This window comes from Nerophis lumbriciformis, linkage group LG02, assembly GCF_033978685.3.
Source record: "Nerophis lumbriciformis linkage group LG02, RoL_Nlum_v2.1, whole genome shotgun sequence".
In the NCBI taxonomy this organism is placed as follows: Eukaryota; Metazoa; Chordata; class Actinopteri; order Syngnathiformes; family Syngnathidae; genus Nerophis; species Nerophis lumbriciformis.
This window is the reverse complement of record NC_084549.2, coordinates 11,675,001-11,696,484: the sequence shown is the minus strand read 5'-3', so window position 1 is coordinate 11,696,484 and position 21,484 is coordinate 11,675,001. Positions and strand designations below refer to the sequence as shown.

The following is a 21,484-nucleotide window of genomic DNA, read 5'->3' as shown; positions in this document are numbered from 1 at the left end:
TTAGTTTTTTTTTAAATTAATAAATATATTTATTTTTAGGTAAGATAAACATAATAATACAATTTATCTCTAGTCTGGATGATTTAATTCTTGTCACCCTGTTGTCCTCCCGTCATGAAAAAAAGCTGTCCTCACTCAGGTCCACATGGAGCTGGAGGGGGCGTGGCTTCCAGCTACGGCTGAAAATCGGGAGATTTTCGGGAGAATATTTGTCCCGGGAGGTTTTCGGAAGAGGCGCTGAATTTCGGGAGTCTACCGGAAAATTTGGAGGGTTGGCAAGTATGGTATATCCTACATAAACAATGTATGAATACATTAGATATCTATATATCTTAGGGACCTATAGATTGTATCTCTGTTGCTGCAGCAGCAGAGAGTTTATTCTGTCTTGACACTTTGTATTGATATTTTGTATTACATTCTTCCCTTAAATGATAATGTTTACAGTGATTGTTTTATATGTATTTTTTTATGTATGTCGTATGTTAACCCCTGTTGGCTTTTACAATCTTTATCTTCATCATTTATTTCAACTGTGTTATTCAAGTATGACATTTTTAAATGTTATTAATTTCATTGTCAAGTAATTCTATTATGATCATACTCTTGTTTGCTAGCAGCTACGATTTCAGTACTATTGAAGATCTTTGCTCCTTCTCAACTCTGTGGTAATATTTATTTTCACAAAATACAACCAATAATACGTTAATGTTAAATCTTACTTGTGAAAAGTAATCCCCCGATTCCTATTTTCAACAGTCCGCTCATTTGAGCAGGAAAACGCTGAACACCAGCCCGGCATCTTTGTTTTCTACCTGTCAACTGTCAGTTTAAGCTGCTCGCCGGCCGGCTCCTCATCACCACTTCAAAATGGCGGCCGAATTTCTCGCGTCACAGCAGCCAATGCTGCGTCTACTTATAAGATGTCTATGGGTGGAAGCAGCACAGCACATGAACTTTGCCCATGTCGACGGAAATAATTAACTACCAAACGTTGAGATGTGATATATCTTCGTAAACATGTGTTGATAAAACCACTGAAATGTTAAAGTACACTCGGTAAATAACATATAGTGATTGTTCAAAGAAAAAAGAACAAGTGTTTTCGTTATATATCGCGCGATAACTTCCTGGTTTAATCTCATTGGCTCGAGGGACGCTTGCCGGCTTTTATGATTGGCTAGAAAGAGCCAATAGAACCTACGAAGGCGGGACTTCCGTTAAAAGTGAGCGATACACTGGACGGCTTGATTGATTGATTGATTGATTGACATTTTTATTAGTAGATTTCACAATACAGTACATATTCTGTACAATTGACCACTAAATGGTAACACCCGAATAAGTTTTTCAACTTGTTTAAGTCGGGGGCCACGTTAATCAATTCACGGTAACTACCAAACAGTGATTGTGATTGGCTAGAAAGAGCCAATAGGACTCAGGAAGGCGGGACTTCCGTTAAACTTGAGCCATACACTGGACGATGGAAGAACATTATATATTATTTACATTTTCGTGCGTGGTTGGGGCGGGGGCGTGGTTAAGAGGGGAGGAGTATATGTACTAGAGATGCGCGGATAGGCAATTATTTCATCCGCAACCGCGTCAGAAAGTCGTCAACCATCCGCAATCCACCCGATCTAACATTTGATCAGAACCGCATCCGCCCGCCATCCGCCCGCACCCGCCCGTTGTTATATATCTAATATAGACGATATGCAAGGCATTAGTGAGGTTATAAAGCTTTTGCCTGTTAAAGAAAGGAGACTGATCCAATGCAGCACAGACATTCGCGTGCCACGCTGTCACGACCCAGACGCACACCAGTGCGCAATCATATGGGAGCAGCGCTGAGCGCACCTCCAAGCGCGTCTCGCTGCCGGCGATGGCCGGGTATATGGGCCCGACGCTCCAGCGCCATCCATTTTCAGGGCTAGTTGATTCGGCAGGTGGGTTGTTACACCGACTTCCATGGCCACCGTCCTAGCTGCTGTCTATATCAACCAGGGTGAGCCCCACCCCTTTCGTGAGCGCACTGCGCGCGGAGTGACCCCTGTAACGCGCCCCCGGCAACAGGGGTGGCGGGCAGGTAAGCTGCGCGGGCGGAGCGCGCGGAGTGACCCCTGTTACGAGCCCCCGGCCACGGGGGTGGCGGGCAGGTAAGCTGCTTACCTGCTGCGCGTGACGCCGGCCGCGGCGAAGGCGGACGAGGCGGGGTGTCGGTGCGGTGGGCGCGGTGGTGACCCTGGACGTGCGTCGGGCCCTTCTCGCGGATCGCCTCAGCTACGGCTCCCGGTGGGGCCCTCTCGGGGGAAGGGGCCTCGGTCCCGGACCCCGGCGAGGCGTCGGGGGCCTTCTCCGCTCCGTAAAAGTGTCCATCTCTTTTCTTTTTTTTTCTTCTGTTGTGGCATATGCTGCAGGTGCCTGCTCGTTTTTCGTATGTGGGTAACAACATTTAACTATGTATATATATTTCCGAATTGGTTTAACTGCCACCCGCCTGAATCTATTTAAAATCAAATTTTTTAAATTTCCACCGCCCGACCCGACCCGACCCGACCCGCGGATAAAATCTAATTTTTTTAAATTTCATCCGCCCGATCCGCGGATAATCCGCGGACTCCGCGGTTGTGCCCGCAAACCGCGCATCTCTAATATGTACAGCTAGAATTCACCAAGTCAAGTATTTCATATATATATATTTATTTTATTATATATATATGTATGTATAAATAAAAGAAATACTTGAATTTCAGTGTTCATTTATTTACACATATACACACACATAACACTCATCTACTCATTGTTGAGTTAAGGGTTGAATTGTCCATCCTTGTTCTATTCTCTGTCACTATTTTTCTAACCATGCTGAACACCCTCTCTGATGATGCATTGATGTGTGGCACGCACAAAAGTGCTTTCATCAAATGCATTAGAGTCTGGAATCTTCCATCTCTCCCTAGCATGGCCCAAAACCGGTCAATCTTTGCTTCCTGAGGAAGATCTTCAGTGCCAAGCACTTGGTAGTCCACTACTTCTTCCCGGAGGCTATCCAGGTCCAATCGCAGCTGCGGCTTGGAACTTACAAGCTGTTATGAGAGTAGCGTATGTGTGTGTGTGTGTGGCCCTTTAATAGGTGAGCATGTGAGGTGAGTGACGTCAGTGAGTGTGTGGGCGAGAGAAGAGAGGGAGCGGTAGCTTGAGTGCGGGCGGGACTAGTTTGTTTTGTGTTGGATTGGCTGTGTGCAAGCAATCAATAAAGCAAGATTTGCAACTGATCACCGGACTCAGGCAGGAAAGGTGCAACAAAGCGTATTTCTTCATCTTACTCGTCGTCGGCGTCGCCACGGCTGTATCTTCCTCGTTCTTCTGCTTCGTCTCCTTGTTGTGTGTGCAGTTGTGCACTGCACTTTCTAAAAGCCCTAGATGTTATTGATGTTATAGATGGCAGTATTGTCCTGTTTAAGAGTGTCACAACATTGCTGTTTACGGCAGACGAACTGCTTTACGGTAGACAAAAACGTGACTGCTGCTGTTGTGTGTTGTTACCGCGCTGGGAGGACGTTAATGAAACTGCCTAACAATAAACCCACATGAGAAACCAAGAACTCGCCCTCGATCATTCTACAGTTATAATGTGATTGGGCAGGCACACTGTTTATATCGTGGGAAAGCGGACTCAGGTCCGCATGGAGCTGGAGGGGGCGTGGCCTGATTTTCGAGAGAAAATTTGTCCCGGGAGGTTTTCGGGAGAGGCGCTGAATTTCGGGAGTCTCCCGGAAAATCCGTGAGGGTTGGCAAGTATGACTAAATGGTAACACCCGAATAAGTTTTTCAACTTGTTTAAGTCGGGGTGATTCATGATACGATATCAACCGATACTGATGTATACAGTCGAGGATATTAACACATTATTATGCCTAATTTGGACAACCAGGTATGGTGAAGATAAGGTACTTTAAAAAAACAAAAATGTAAATAACAAATAAATTAAAAACATTTTCTTGACTAAAAAATATATTAAAACAATATAAAAACAGTTACATAGAAACTAGTAATTAATGAAAATGAGTAAAATTAACTGTTAAGGTTAGTACTATTAGTGGACCAGCAGCACGCACAATCATGTGTGCTTACGGACTGTATCCCTTGCAGACTGTATTGATATATATTGATATATAATGTAGGAACCAGAATATTAATAACAGAAAGAAACAACCCATTTGTGTGAATGGGGGAGGGAGGTTTTTTCGGGTTGGTGCACTAATTGTAAGTGTATCTTGTGCTTTTTATGTTGATTTATTTTTAAAAAAATTTAAAAAAAGGATATCGGTAATTAAAAAAACGATACCGATAATTTTCGATATTATGTTTTAAAGCATTTATCTCTAAAAAAGATTAAACAAATCATTGTAGAAAGTCTTTATTCACATCTCACCTGACAATCACCCTTTGTAACAGCTTGGTTGCTTCAGAACTAACTTATAAATATAGCATTTTTACAAAATAATATATAGAAAAAGATACAGTTGCATGTGTAACTTTGTGTCACCCATGTGAAGCACTGAGGAAGTACTCTCATAATATCACTGCATGTTGTGCGCAGCTACTAATCACAAAGTACTCCAGTCTTTCATAACAAATCCCCATCATGAAAATATCACAAGTCGATACAGTCATCCTAGACTGCAGTTATGGAGCTAAACACTGTTCTTTAGTAGTGAACCTCACACTTAAAGCACTTTCAGTGGCAAACCCTGTTTTAAAATACCCCCCCCAAAAAATCCCATCCATTTCATGTTGACAAATCTTAGCTGGTACACAGTTAAACGTGTGTTTCAAATACACTAATGCATGTCTTCAAAGAGGACTAAGACCATCCACAAAACTTTACACAAACTGACCTTCAGTGTAAGTCAACACCAGCTGCTAAAAATAATCCCAGGTCAGAAACTGACTCGTCGCGATGACACGTTCCTTATGGCACCCAAAGCTAGAAACCACAGCAAGAGGATCATTCATTCATTCATCTGAATAGCACTGGTACTTCAAAATAAAACTCTTTCCTTTTATTGCACGCCTAACTGGTACCATCGTTAAAACATATCGATAAAATATCTCTGTGGAGCAGGTAGTTTTGTTTTGGTTTTGTAAATCAGAAGATGTGTGAATATACTTTGAGTTAGTCAATGTACTGAGAAAGCCAGCGAAAGCCTTTTCCGTATCCTTGCCTCTTCAGCACGCTGCACATAAAAACCTCCATTGGCCTCAAATTCAGCTCTTTCAGGGACACTTTGCCCTGAAAAACACATACCAGTTTAAAATTAGACACATATTGTACAAACATATTACATATCCCCCCCCAATAAACAGTTTTCAATTATATGTTTGTGCTAAAATCTTTGTTAGACGTTATGTGCTCATCACCTTTCCTGTCGTCTGTCCATGCAAACCGAACATCCCTCGGAGCGCGTCCTCGCTGACGGCCTCCGGACGATCGATTTTATTCCCCAGGATGAGAACCGGGACGTTTGAGATGGTGTCATCCGTTAAAAGAGCCTAAACACGGCAAAAGTCACATTTCAGCGACCATTTTAATGACATATTTTCTCAAGGGACAATATTATAGAAATTAAACTTGCATTAATATACAAACCCCGTTTCCATATGAGTTGGGAAATTGTGTTAGATGTAAATATAAACGGAATACAATGATTTGCAAATCATTTTCAACCCATATTCAGTTGAATATGCTACAAAGACAACATATTTGATGTTCAAACTGATAAACTTTTTTTTTTTTGCAAATAATCATTAACTTTAGAATTTGATGCCAGCAACACGTGACAAAGAAGTTGGGAAAGGTGGCAATAAATACTGATAAAGTTGAGGAATGCTCATCAACACTGATTTGGAACATCCCACAGGTGTGCAGGCTAATTGGGAACAGGTGGGTGCCATGATTGGGTATAAAAACAGCTTCCCAAAAATGCTCAGTCTTTCACAAGAAAGGATGGGGCGAGGTACACCCCTTTGTCCACAACTGCGTGAGCAAATAGTCAAACAGTTTAAGAACAACGTTTCTCAAAGTGTAATTGCAAGAAATTTAGGGATTTCAACATCTATGGTCCATAATATCATCAAAAGGTTCAGAGAGTCTGGAGAAATCACTCCACGTAAGCGGCATGGACGGAAACCGACATTGAATGACTGTGACCTTCGATCCCTCAGACGGCACTGTATCAAAAACCGACATCAATCTCTAAAGGATATCACCACATGGGCTCAGGAACACTTCAGAAAACCACTGTCACTAAATACAGTTGGTCGCTACATCTGTAAGTGCAAGTTAAAGCTCTACTATGCAAAGCGAAAGCCATTTATCAACAATATCCAGAACCGCCGCCGGCTTCTCTGGGCCCGAGATCATCTAAGATGGACTGATGCAAAGTGGAAAAGTGTTCTGTGGTCGGACGAGTCCACATTTCAAATTGTTTTTGGAAATATTCAACATTGTGTCATCCGGACCAAAGGGGAAGCGAACCATCCAGAATGTTATCAACGCAAAGTTCAAAAGCCAGCATCTGTGATGGTATGGGGGTGTATTAGTGCCCAAGACATGGGTAACTTACACATCTGTGAAGGCACCATTAATGCTGAAAGGTACATACAGATTTTGGAACAACATATGCTGCCATCTAAGCGCCGTCTTTTTCATGGACGCCCCTGCTTATTTCAGCAAGACAATGCCAAGCCACATTCAGCACGTGTTACAACAGCGTGGCTTCGTAAAAAAAGAGTGCGGGTACTTTCCTGGCCCGCCTGCAGTCCAGACCTGTCTCCCATCGAAAATGTATGGCGCATTATGAAGCGTAAAATACGACAGCGGAGACCCCGGACTGTTGAACGACCGAAGCTCTACATAAAACAAGAATGGGAAAGAATTCCACTTTCAAAGCTTCAACAATTAGTTTCCTCAGTTCCCAAACATTTATTGAGTGTTGTTAAAAGAAAAGGTGATGTAACACAGTGGTGAACATGCCCTTTCCCAACTACTTTGGCATGTGTTGCAGCCATGAAATTCTAAGATAGTTATTATTTGCAAAAAAAAAATAAAGTTTATGAGTTTGAACATCAAATATGTTGTCTTTGTAGTGCATTCAATTGAATATGGGTTGAAAAGGATTTGCAAATCATTGTATTCCGTTTATATTTACATCTAACACAATTTCCCAACTCATATGGAAACGGGGTTTGTAATAAAATGCTTTGCAACAAACTTACATCCAGCTCTACTTTAGCTTCTTCTAGTCGCTCGTGATCAGCACAATCCACCAGATAGACGATACCATTTATGGCTGGGAGGTAATTTTTCCAGATCCGTCGAGCTGGAAGGGTAATAAAAAAAAAACTAAGTCAAGTTCAAAGCTCCCAGTGCACTTATCGCTACCTTGCGTGTGTCCTCCAAGGTCAAATGTGGTAAATGTCATTCCAGCGATGGTCAGCTCCTCCGACGCTAGGACGCACGGAGGATTAATCACCAGCACTTCTGTGACTGTACTGCTGAGCTAGCATGACCAGCTTCATACTTGGATGTAGCGTGGGGACGTGCTGTCCCAGCCTGTCATCTCTGAGCATGTGCAGGAGCGTCGTTTTGCCCGCATTGTCTAGTCCGAGGAACACCAGCTTGCCGGTCTTCTTGTACAATCCTACGGACAAAAAGGGTGAATTAAAAACACACACATTAGTTTTATTTTAGGTAAGAATCACCTTTTACCAAGATAGGTTAATTCATTGGAATTCAGCCAACCAATACAACAGTAGTGATGGGTAGATGATGCCTCAGTGAGTGTTTGGCACATCTACAAGCTGTATTGACGAGGGATGATGTTCGAAACCGGTTGTTCGTTAAGAAAAGAACCGATTCCTTGGACTCGAGTCCCTTTTTGAGAACCGGTTCCCGTTATCGAGACCACTATAGTAAAGAAAAAGAGTTGGTTCTTTATTCGAATCCCTGGGAACGAATCCCGTCCCACAGGAAATGCCCTGTGGCACGTCCCAGGAAATAACGTAGCTCAGTCATTAGGCGGCAGATACAGAAAGCAGCAACAACAATGGGACCGGTAAAAAACGCCTCAAGGCATGGCTTCATTTTACAAAAAAATACGACGAGGAAACGGCTATCTGCAATTATTGCCAGGCTTCGCTCTCATGTAAGGGGGGGGGAGTACAACAAGCATGTTGAAACAAGTTCAGGCTGCACATAACCTGAAGGTTAGAGAAAGGTGTCGTGGAGAAGCAGCGACGAAGCACGCCCCTCATCAACCTGCAGCGCCAATTCCAGTGATAGTGCTGGTGAGTAACTGATGTTAACTGTTGCCGGTTCATTTCCATATCTGCTCACTCGTAGCCTTTAGGCTAAAATAACGTTACCTCGTATGTCAATCCAGGATTGCAGTAATGTTAGCTAGACTAACGTTACCTACGCATAGTCAGTGACTAACGGTAACGTTAACGTTAGCCTTTTTGTATATGTCTGATTACGTTAACGTTATCTTGTAGCCTACACCAGTGGTCCCCAACCACCAGGCCGCGACCCGATACCGGTCCGTGGATCGATTGGTACCGGGCCGCACAAGAAATAAAACAAATATATATATATATTATTATTTTTTAATTAAATCAACATAAAAAACACAAGATACACTTACAATTAGTGCACCAACCCAAAAAACCTAAGCAGCAGCCTAAGCAGAGAAGCCCAGACTTCCCTCTCCCCAGCCACTTCGTCCAGCTCCTCCCGGGGATCCCGAGGCGTTCCCAGGCCAGCCGGTAGACTTAGTCTTCCCAACGTGTCCTGGATCTTCTCATTGGCCTCCTGCCGGTCGTATATATGTATGTATATATATATATATATATATACACACACTACCGTTCAAAAGTTTGGGGTCACATTGAAATGTCCTTATTTTTGAAGGAAAAGCACTGTACTTTTCAATGAAGATAACTTTAAACTAGTCTTAACTTTAAAGAAATACACTCTATACATTGCTAATGTGGTAAATGACTATTCTAGCTGCAAATGTCTGGTTTTTGGTGCAATATCTACATAGGTGTATAGAGGCCCATTTCCAGCAACTATCACTCCAGTGTTCTAATGGTACAATGTCTTTGCTCATTGGCTCAGAAGGCTAATTGATGATTAGAAAGCCCTTGTGCAATCATGTTCACACATCTGAAAACAGTTTAGCTTGTTACAGAAGCTACAAAACTGACCTTCCCTTGAGCAGATTGAGTTTCTGGAGCATCACATTTGTGGGGTCAATTAAACGCTCAAAATGGCCAGAAAAAGAGAACTTTCATCTGAAACTCGACAGTCTATTCTTGTTCTTAGAAATGAAGGCTATTCCATGCGAGAAATTGCTAAGAAATTGAAGATTTCCTCCAACGGTGTGTACTACTCCCTTCAGAGGACAGCACAAACAGGCTCTAACCAGAGTAGAAAAAGAAGTGGGAGGCCGCGTTGCACAACTGAGCAAGAAGATAAGTACATTAGAGTCTCTAGTTTGAGAAACAGACGCCTCACAGGTCCCCAACTGGCATTTTCATTAAATAGTACCCGCAAAACACCAGTGTCAACATCTACAGTGAAGAGGCGGCTGCGGGATTCTGGGCTTCATGGCAGAGTGGCAAAGAAAAAGCCATATCTGAGACTGGCCAATAAAAGAAAAAGATTAAGATGGGCAAAAGAACACAGACATTGGAGGAAGACTGGAAGACTGGAAAAAAGTGTTGTGGACGGATGAATCCAAGTTTGAGGTGTTTGGATCACAAAGAAGAACGTTTGTGAGACGCAGAACAACTGAAAAGATGCTGGAAGAATGCCTGACGCAATCTGTTAAGCATGGTGGAGGTCATGTGATGGTCTGGGGTTGCTTTGGTGCTGGTAAGGTGGGAGATTTGTACAGGGTAAAAGGGATTCTGAATAAGGAAGGCTATCACTTCATTTTGCAACGCCATGCCATACCCAGTGGACGGCACTTGATTGGAGCCAATTTCATCCTACAACAGGACAATGACCCAAAACACACCTCCAAATTGTGCAAGAACTATTTAGAGAAGAAGCAGGCAGCAGGTATTCTATCGGTAATGGAGTGGCCAGCGCAGTCACCAGATCTGAACCCCATTGAGCTGTTGTGGGAGCAGCTTGACCGTATGGTACGCAAGAAGTGCCCATCCAACCAATTCAACTTGTGGGAGCTGCTTCTAGAAAAGTGGGGTGCAATTTCTCCAGATTACCTCAACAAATTAACAGCTAGAATGCCAAAGGTCTGCAATGCTGTAATTGCTGCAAATGGAGGATTCTTTGACGAAAGCAAAGTTTGATGTAAAAAAAATCTTATTTCAAATACAAATCATTATTTCTAACCTTGTCAATGTCTTGACTCTATTTTCTATTCATTTCACAACGTATGGTGGTGAATAAGTGTGACTTTTCATGGAAAACAGAAAATTGTTTGGGTGACCCCAAACTTTTGAACGGTAGTATATATATATATACATATACATATATATATATATATATATATATATATATATATATAGTCGAGGTTACTGTGGTTTATCCGTTATACAGTGCTCAATACCGGGGTAGAGCGGAATATACATTTGGTCAGGAAAAAATACAGAGGCTATTTCATCCCTACAAGCCTGTTTCGCAGGTTTCCCTGCTCTTCAGGAGATTTTATTAAGTTTTATTATGTCAGTTGATCAATAAAAACAGGCTTGTAGGGATGAAATGGCCTCTGTTTTTTCCTGACCTAACGTTTATATATATATATATATATATATATATATATATATGTATATATATATGTATATATATATATATTCCGAGCGCGATGATATCACGTTATCGATGGGAAAATGCATGTTTAGACAATATGATTTGCCTGAGTGGTAAGGAGACACAGAGAGTAACAACGGTAGAAAATGGATTAGAAAGGACAGACTTCAAAATAGTAATAATTTAAAAAAATAAAAATAAATTATTTTTTTTAATTTTTTTTCTAACTTGGGACTTCCCGCGGGCCGGATTTTGGACGCTGGCGGGCCGTATCTGGCCCGCAGGCCGTAGTTTGGGGACCCCTGGTTTAATGCATCCAGCGGGGCATCACCACAAAATTAGGCATAATAATGTGTTAATTCCACAACTGTATACATCGGAATCGGTAATTAAGGGTTGGACAATATCAGATATTGGCAAAAAAGCCATTATCGGACATCTCAAGTTGTTTTCCATTTTTAGGGATTTTTGTCAAAAATAGCAGTTTTTATGATGGGAAATAAAAAATGTGAAATATTTCAAAAAAATAATAAGGTGCAGAGAATATTTGAGGTTGGGTTATTACAGCCTTGAATAGGTCAATAATTCATGACAAAATTGATTTTGATACAGTAGACAAAAAACATTTATTTTTAATGCCTGCTGAGCTAGAATGAAAGCGAAAGCAGGCAGGGCTTGGTTGAGGTTGTTTTAGTTCACACACGTTTTGTAATATCTGCCATGTTCTATATAACTGTCCAATTTATGTATTTATATAACTATATGGCAGCAGTGTTTATGGATCCAAGTCAAGCATTTGACACAATTAATCATGATTTCTTAACTACAAAATTAGAACGATATGGCATCAGAGGCCTGGTTTTAAACTGGATAAGAAGCTACTTAACCAACAGGAAGCAATACGTGAAGCTAGGTAAAAAGAGATCAACAGAGTTAGAGATACAGTATCTTGTGGCGTACCCCAGGGATCAACACTGGGACCAAAATTGTTCAATCTTTATATAAACAACATTTGTTAAGTTAGAAAGGACTCAAAGTTAGTATTATTTGCAAACGACACAACTGCTTTTTGTTCAGGAGAGAGAACACATAAGCTAATACAAATAAAAACAGAAGAAATGAATACATTAAAAAGATGGTTTGACAAAAACAGACTATCTTTGAATCTCAGTACAACTAAAATAATGCTATTTGGTAGCAGTAGAAGGGAAAGTCAAACACAAACATAAATAAACAAAGTAGATATCGAAAGAGTAAAATAAATAAAAATTTTGGGCGCAATAATAGACGATAAAATTAACTGGAAATCTCATTATAAAAATATACAACATAAGGTAGCAAGAAATATTACTATAATGAATAAAGCAAAAATTCACTCCATATTCTCTACTGCTCACTACTGCTCATTGTGCAGAAATATAGGGAAACTACTACAAAAGTACACTTCATTCACTAACGGTGTTACAAAAAAGATCAGTCAGAATAATACCTAATGTTGGTTATAGAGAACATACAAACCCCAAAAATATTGAAACTCCATGATTTGGTGCATTATAAACAGCTAAAAGTATGCACAAAGCAAACTACAACCTGCTAGCCAAGAATGTCTGACAATTCTTCTCAACAAAAAAGATAACTTAAAACATCTGTATGCATGTACAACACTTATAACCTTTAGCATATAACTATGTGGAATTAAATTATGGAATGGATTAAGTAAAAACATCAAACAATGTATTACCGTAACTTGACGCAATTTAAGAGGCGGTTCGAATTACAAGTGTTTACAAAGTACAAAGAAGAAAAATGATGATAAACACCATGAATTTATTGAAAATGAAATATCCATCTTATCAAGCGAATCATAACTGCTTTTACTACTTAGGAGAAGAACTGATGTATTTAGAACACATTGGGTACTCCGGCTTCCTCCCACTTCCAAAAACATGCACCTGGGGATAGGTTGATTGGCAACTCTAAATTGGCCCTAGTGTGTGAATGTGAGTGTGAATGTTGTCTATACGTGTTGGCCGTGTGATGAGAGGGCGACTTGTCCAGGGTGTATGACGCCTTCCGCTCGATTGTAGCTGAGATAGGCTCCAGCACCCCCCGCGTCCCCGAAAGGGATAAGCGGTAGAAAATGGATGATGTATATTGAGTACACAAATTGGCAAACGGGAAGTACAGTATGTGTTAGTGATTCCTATGAAGAGAAAAAGGGGGAGGATTACATAAACATTGCTTCTTCCTAATCTTTTTTGGACATGTTGTAAAGAAAATGTTATATATTATATTGATACTGTATACATGTACGAAATAAATTTCAACCAACCAAGTTCATTTTCATTACATTTCAACGGTTTAATTTCAACTCTGCAACATCGCGTGGACATCGGGGGCGGTACCTCTGGATTGGCAGACCGGGGTGGTGGTTCCTCTCTTTAAGAAGGGGAACCAGAGGGTGTGTTCCAACTATCGTGGGATCACACTCCTCAGCCTTCCCGGTAAGGTCTATTCAGGTGTACTGGAGAGGAGGCTACGCCGGATAGTCGAACCTCGGATTCAGGAGGAACAGTGTGGTTTTCGTCCTGGTCGTGGAACTGTGGACCAGCTCTATACTCTCGGCAGGGTCCTTGAGGGTGCATGGGAGTTTGCCCAACCAGTCTACATGTGCTTTGTGGACTTGGAGGAGGCATTCGACCGTGTACCCCGGGAAGTCCTGTGGGGAGTGCTCAGAGAGTATGGGGTAACGGACTGTCTGATTGTGGCGGTTCGCTCCCTGTATAATCAGTGTCAGAGCTTGGTCCGCATTGCTGGCAGTAAGTCGGACCCGTTTCCAGTGAGGGTTGGTCTCCGCCAGGGCTGCCCTTTGTCACCGATTCTGTTCATAACCTTTATGGACAGAATTTCTAGGTGCAGTCAGGGCGTTGAGGGGATCTGGTTTGGTGGCTGCAGGATTAGGTCTCTGCTTTTTGCAGATGATGTGGTCTTGATGGCTTCATCTGGCCAAAATCTTCAGCTCTCACTGGATCGGTTCGCAGCCGAGTGTGAAGCGACTGGGATGGGAATCAGCACCTTCAAGTCCGAGTCCATGGTTCTCGCCCGGAAAAGGGTGGAGTGCCATCTCCGGGTTGGGGAGGAGATCTTTCCCCAAGTGGAGGAGTTCAAGTACCTCGGAGTCTTGTTCACGAGTGAGGGAAGAGTGGATCGTGAGATCGACAGGCGGATCGGTGCGGCGTCTTCAGTAATGCGGACGCTGTATAGATCCGTTGTGGTGAAGAAGGAGCTGAGCCGGAAGGCAAAGCTCTCGATTTACCGGTCGATCTACGTTCCCATCCTCACCTATGGTCATGAGCTTTGGGTCATGACCAAAAGGACAAGATCACGGGTACAAGCGGCCGAAATGAGCTCCCTCCGCCGGGTGGCGGGGCTCTCCCTTAGAGATAGGGTGAGAAGCTCTGTCATCCGGGGGGAGCTCAAAGTAAAGCCGCTGCTCCTCCACATCAAGAGGAGCCAGATGAGGTGGTTCGGGCATCTGGTCAGGATGCCACCCGAACGCCTCCCTAGGGAGGTGTTTAGGGCACGTCCGACCGGTAGGAGGCCACGGGGAAGACCCAGGACACGTTGGGAAGACTATATATCCCGGCTGGCCTGGGAACACCTCGGGATCCCCCGGGAGTAGCTGGACGAAGTGGCTGGTGAGAGGGAAGTCTGGGCTTCCCTGCTTAGGCTGCTGCCCCCGCGACCCGACCTCGGATAAGCGGAAGAAGATGGATGGATGGATGGATTAGTTAATGCAACGCATACTTGGTCAACAGCCATACAGGTCACACTGAGGGTGGCCGTATAAACAACTTTAACACCGTTAGATCATCAAAGCTCTGTGAATAATGCTCATGGTTTTCTGGCAGCATCTGGTGGTTCAGGGGCACAATTACACCAAAACCAAACTTTCTTGTTTTTCAATCTGCAAGAATGAGATTAATTTGGTTTTCATGGTTAAAAAAAGAGTAATATACCAGGATGACAGTCTATTAAAAATAACAGTTATAATGGGAGTGAATGGGTCAGAAAGCGTTCTTAAAGGGGAACTGCACTTTTTTGGGAATTGTGCCTATCATTCAAAAACATTATGAATGACATGATGATGGATGTATTTTTTTTAATGTATTCTAAATAGTAAATAAATGTGATCAAAAGTCTGCTTACAATGGAGCCTATGGCGGACACTCTATTCTGCCTATAGAGCCCCCTAAAAAAACATCCATACACCTCCATACATGATGTAAGTATATATGTAATGTAGTAATGGGCACATTTATAATAACATTTAATATTTACGTATTTTGATCATTTTAAGCAAACGCTTAAAAAAGGCATCAAGGTGTTCGCTTTTGTTTTAAACAACATCACTCACTGCGGACTTCGAGAGCCAACCAACATAATAAAACATCACTTACTGTACAATGTCGGCTGTCATTAGGATGCCGACTGTCAGGATGTTCATATATTCGCATTTAGATAAAGAATGACTCATAAACCTCGCGAAGAAAAAGGGGGGTGGCACTAAGCATTTTTTTTTTGCGTCTTTCTCGCCATTTTGGGTGTAAATTGGCTGTCATAGTGTTCCAACTTGTCGGAATACATCTTCGTCCTACTATCCAGGTGAGAGGCATGATTTATGACCTACAATAAAGTTGGACGAGGGAGCAGCTCATCAGTCGATCATGTCAACATTGGTCACGTCGCCGCTATAAATATTTTGTCTGTGTTAGCGCTTATAAATCAAATCAAATCAACTTTATTTATAAAGCACATTTAAAATCCACCACAGGAATAGCCAAAGTGCTGTACAATGGGCAGGCCAAAAGACAACAAGAGAACCGAGCAAACACAACACAACACAAACAGAGCACGATAAAAAAAACAGGTTCACAACAGTTGTATTATTGGGCGCCATAATAACAATATCACTAATACTTGGTTAATATTCAAGTCATGAAATGTAAATGGAGTATTGTTGGCGCTTTTTGAATGGTTATTTTTTGGATTTTATGGGCGGAATATCCGCTATAAGCAGACTTTTATTTACGAGTTAGAATGCATTAAAAAATACATCCGTCGTCATGTCTTTCATAATGATTGTGAACGATAGACAAAAATTCCCCAAAAAGTGCAGTTTGCCCTTTAAGAGAAAGTGTGTATACTTATACTGATCCTTATACTATATCCTATTCTACAACATTTCAATCAAAAACACACTGCAATTTTATATATAAAAATCGCTAACCTTTAAACTGGACTATTATATCACATAAGGCAGTGGTCCCCAACCACCAGGCCGCGGCCCAGTACCGGTCCGTGGATCGATTGGTACCGGCCGCACAAGAAATTAAAATAAATAAAAAATATTAATAAATTTTTTTTATTTTTTTTATTAAATCAACATAAAAAACACAAGATACACTTACAATTAGTGCACCAACCCAAAAAACCTCCCTCCCCCATTTACACTCATTCGCACAAAAGGGTTGTGCGAATTAGTTGTTTCTTTCTGTTATTAATATTTCTGGTTCCTACATTATATATCAATATAGATCAATACAGTCTGCAGGGATACAGTCTGTAAGCACGCATTATTGTATTTTTTTATGACAAAAAAAATAATAAAAATAAATAAATAAATACAAAAAATACAAATAAAAATGGGTGGGACAAATTTTCAAGCGTTGACCGGTCCGCAATTACAAAAAGGTTGGGAACCACTGACATAAGGAACACATTTAATGCCTGTTTTGGACCCTGGGGGTGCACAAGGGTTAAAGTGACACACACATCGAGAGACACAGTATCACTCCTTGCGTTTCATAAGGTATCAACGTAGGATACAGAAACTATTATGTTCCACTATACCTATAGAGCAGATCTGGGCAGATAAAGGCCCGGGGGCCGAATGCGGCCCGTTAAGCTTTTCAATCTGGCCCGCCGGACATTCCCAAATAATTTTTTTACATCTTTAAGATGGAAACTGTAGCTGCCATTATGATGTGCAGTGATGTTTTCAAATTACCGTAAATCTTGAACAACACAAAGTATTTAAATGGTTGGAATCTGTGCTTTTGCATGACATACTACTACTATTACTATGGTAATGTAAGTCACAGCAGCTCAGACGAGGCACCAAGCAGTGTGGGTGGGGAGCGTTTCCACAGAGTGTTTCCAGAGCGGCCAGCCTGAAATGTGGGTGTCAGGGACAGACGTGGAAGGAGATTTTTACAACAAAGTTCTAAAGCTTAGTGATATATCAGATTGTAGGTGGTTTGTTTTTTTACCCTTTGCGTTCATATTTCACTGTGTTTGTTGCATTTTTGTTGCGTTTCGCTTGATTGTCGATCGAGAGGTAGTGTGATGTTCACATGTTGTCAATATTCAGTGTTTTATCGTTCATAGTTAATATTGTAAGTCCCACATTATTTATTTTCATGTACATTCTGGGTGTCTCATTCAGTTAAAACATTTAAAATCCCATTCCGTTTTTTAAGGCGGTCTGTCATAACGTTTTTAGCATTCAATCAGACATTATTGTGAGGTTTTGTATCAGTGTTCCTAAAAATAGATATGCTGGCCTCCAGGCACATTTTTTCCTCTGAAGTTGGCCAACCGAGGCAAAATAATTGCCCAGGCCTGCTATAGAAGATCATCCTTTTACACAAACATGAAGTGCCAGCGTATTCCACTGTAAATTGTGGTAGCGTAGCAACAGAAGAAAGTGGTACACGGTTATGTGTCCAAGATGGCCAAAGCGACAACTGTTCCATACTTGTGTCCTCAGTTAATGGTGAATAGATCTTTTAGCACTATCACAGGGTTAACTTTATTTGTACACTTCTCTGACAGCTATGAATAATGCATGTACAGTTACTAAAGGTTGTGGCGGTGACAGTTTGACACTGGAACTGATAAATGAACAAAAACAACAATAATGACGGTCATATCTTGTACATTACCTAAAAGTGACAAGACGCTGCTGAAGCCTCTGCAGATCCAGTCAAATATAAAAGACATTGTGTGCCTGCAATGCAGATAAAAGCAAACTTAACGACATAAACATGAGTATGACGACTGCAAACTGTCTTGAACCAAGTGGACCACTGTACTCCTGCCTTATGGGTAATTCTGCTGGTATGTGTAAGCTCTAATAATCACACCAGCTTGAAAAGCATGAATGGAAAAGTAGGGCCAAGTGAGCAACGACCATATATTTATGCATTCAGTTTGCTGTCTTACACTGATCTTTCCTCTGACTATTTTTATTATGACAAGCAGTGGCAAGGACACTTGATCTTAGCACTGACACACACACACACACATTCTTGTATTTGTACCTTCTAGAGACCTCCAAAAAATGCCTTCCCTTTTAGGACCACCCTTTCTAGATATATGAAGACTTGCATTTACAACATTAGTAATATATACATACTATGCAAATATAAAGAAGCTTGTTGTGAAAAATGAGTTGGAATTTCACAAGAAAAAGGTCACAATTTCACAAGAAAAACTTAGAATGTTGGCAGTATTATAATAAAAGTCGTCATTATACTCAGTGCAAGTCAAACTTTTACAAGAAAAACTGAACATGTGTGCAATATTATGATAAAAGTTGGAATTTTACAAGAAAAAGCATAACATTTTGGCAATTGTATGAAAAGAATCGTAATTTTACTGTACAAAAGTCACAATTTTATAAGAAAACTTTAAAATGTTGGCAATGTTATAATAATAATCGGAATTTTACTCTGCAAAAATTATGGCAAAAGTCATAATTTTACTCAAAAAATCTCGCTATTTTACAAGAACAACAAAAAAATGGCAATATTGTGATAAAAGTCAGAAGTTTATATGACAAATGTCGCCATTTCTTGTATTTCTCACCTTCTTAAGACCTCAAAATAATGCCTAGCTCTTTAGGACCACCCTTTCTAGATATATAAAGAAGTGTATTTACAACATTAATAATATATACACACTATGCAAGTAGAAAAAAGCTTGTTGTGAACAATTAGTTGGAATTTCACAAGAAAAACGTAGAATTTTGGCAGTATTATAATAAAAGTCGTAATTTTACTCAACGCAAGTTCAAATTTTACAAGAAAAACTGAACATTTGTGCAATATTACGATAAATGTTGGAATTTTACTCAATAACAGTCGCAGTTTTACAAGAAAAAGCTTAACACTTTGGCAATTTTATGAAAAGAGTCGTAATTTTACTCGACAAAAGTTACAATTTATAAGAAAACTTTAAAATGTTGGCAATTTTATAATAGTCTGAATTTCACTTGGCAAAATTATGACAAAAGTCATAATTTTACTCAAAAATGTCACTATTATACAAGAACAACAAAATAATGGCAATATTGCGATAAAAGTCAGAATTTTATATGACAAATGTCACCATTTTGCATTAAAAAGTAATAATTTTACATAAAAAAGTTATAATTTTTCAAGAAAATATTGCAATATTACAAAAACAGAAAGAATATGAGACATTGTTCCCAATTTTATAAGAAAAAAGTCGATACATTGTGAGAAAATACGGAGCCCCTAAAGGGACATGGGGGGGAAGAAAAATTGTATAATTTGTTTTTTTTATTTTAATTTTTCAGACATGTATCTCGTGCGCACTAGAAACTTTCTCGTGCGCACGAGAAACTTTTTATAAAGGTATAAAAAAATTTTTAAAAATTATAATTTTTTTTTTAGATATGCGTGCGCACGAGAAACTTTCTCGTGCGCACAAAAAAATAAAAAAAATAAAAATATATATGTATTTTTTTATAACTTTATAAAAAGTTTCTCGTCCGCACAAGATACATGTTTAAAAAAAATAAAAATAAAAAAATAATAAAAAAATAAATTTCCCCCATGTCCCTTTAGAAAAAGTCCGTAATAATATAGTCCGTAAGAAAAAGACTGCTTTTAGTTCATTTTTTATTTGTTGTTTGTAATTGGTTTTTAATTTTCATTATTTACTTCAAGTTACTACAGTATATCTCTATATACATATTTTTATTTTTTATTTTTTTTGGCCAAAGGGGGCCATTTCAATTTGTTACACACACTTATTACATTATTATATGTTGGCCAGAGGGGGAGCACTTCAAATCTTTACACACACTTGTTATTTCATATGTTGACCAGAGGGGGAGCACTTTTAAAACCGACAGTCAATTTGAAAAATTCCTCCTTTTTGGGACCACCCTAATTTTGATGGATTTCACCACCAGGGGTGCAAATAAGACATTCTCTATTAGATTGATTGATTGATTGATTGATTGAAACTTTTATTCGTAGATTGCACAGTTCAGTACATATTCCATACAATTGACCACTAAATGGTAACACCCGAATAAGTTTTTCAACTTGTTAAAGTCGGGGTCCACGTAATCAATTCATGGTAGATGAGATGGTTTTCCGTATTGGGACCATGATATATGTCCTAACTTGTGTCACTGGTCCTCATATGGAAGGTACTTTTCCTTGTTGATGTCCCAAGAAGGGTAGAAATACAAGAACACACACACACACACACACGCACACACACACACAGCTGTCACTCTATGTGCAACTAGATGTGCATATGCGGTGCTTTTGAGGCCTCTATGAGGGAAAAGTTCTAGAAAAAATGGCCCACTTGTTGATTAGTTAAGGTTAAATTCTAATTATACCAAATTCCATGTTAGCATTAAAAGACTTACATACAAAATTATTGTCATGGCGGACGGCTTTTATCTTGCTTGGTTTTTTTTCGTATTAATTGAAAATATACACCAATAACAAGCTTGGGAAAACATAATAACTCACATTCTATTGTTGTTAATTCGCTATTACAGTAATTATCTTACACAACAGCATAAGTCGCCCTAAGAGTAAACAACAATAATAATGCACTCATGGTCCTGAAAGTTCCCGAAAGCGCTAAAGTTCGCGTCGTCTAAACCCAGCCAGAAAAAAAGGAAATGAACGTCATAAGTAGTGAAATGTAATAAATAACTACCTTGTTTTGACGACTTTATGAACCCAGCGTCCGACGTTTTGGTTTGTTTGTTTTTTGGTCCGGCTCGTGCCCTAAAACTGTCACGCAGTGTGCGAGCTTGACGTCTAACCGGAAGTACGTCATCACGCAGTCAAGCATACGTCATTGGCAGCTAAGCTAAACAGGCTAATGTTCGGCACCATACAACCCCTTGGCGCTGTTTTGTACTGTTTATGTACTTATTTTGATTATTATTTCTCAATTGTTTGGAAATGTTGCAATTTTTAAATAAAGGTTTATAAAATTTAAAATAAATAAAAATTAAAAATGTTCGGCACCAGATTTGTACTGTTTTTGTACTTATTTTGATTATTATTATTATTTGTCGATTGTTTGTAAATGTTGCAGTTTATAAATAAAGGTTTATAAAATAAATAAATAAAAAACTATTTAAAAAAAATGTTCGGCAGTACGTATATTCTGAAATAATAAAAAAATAATTGTATCACTTAATTTAATGGTGTATGAGGCAAAACCAGGAAGTTAATTTGATTTAATTTGAAATGCCCATCCATCCATTTTCTACCATTTGTCTGGGGTTGC

General features: G+C 39.9%; 1 protein-coding gene across 1 annotated transcript; it reads right to left on the bottom strand.

Annotated features, from left to right (window-relative positions):
- Positions 1-4,418: 4,418 nt before the first annotated feature.
- Positions 4,419-21,035, bottom strand: sar1ab (secretion associated, Ras related GTPase 1Ab). The gene is made up of 7 exons (XM_061931166.1): positions 20,903-21,035; positions 17,854-17,918; positions 7,590-7,709; positions 7,451-7,516; positions 7,285-7,388; positions 5,428-5,559; positions 4,419-5,299 (listed from the first exon to the last, which is right to left on the bottom strand). Exons 2-7 carry the CDS (start codon positions 17,909-17,911, stop codon positions 5,183-5,185), a joined length of 597 nt encoding a protein of 198 aa, XP_061787150.1. The 5' UTR covers positions 17,912-17,918; positions 20,903-21,035; the 3' UTR covers positions 4,419-5,182.
- Between the last annotated feature and the right edge of the window lie 449 nt (positions 21,036-21,484).

What these genes read in the sequence shown, in the direction of transcription:
- sar1ab (XM_061931166.1), bottom strand. Translation starts at nt 17,911, where the DNA reads ATGTCTTTTATATTTGACTGGATCTGCAGAGGCTTCAGCAGCGTCTTG. An exon ending in CGTCCCCACGCTACATCCAA is followed by an intron (nt 7,517 to 7,589) that starts GTATGAAGCTGG and finishes CGTGCGTCCTAG; the next exon opens with CGTCGGAGGAGCTGACCATC. An exon ending in ATGGACAGACGACAGGAAAG is followed by an intron (nt 5,300 to 5,427) that starts GTGATGAGCACA and finishes TGTGTTTTTCAG; the next exon opens with GGCAAAGTGTCCCTGAAAGA.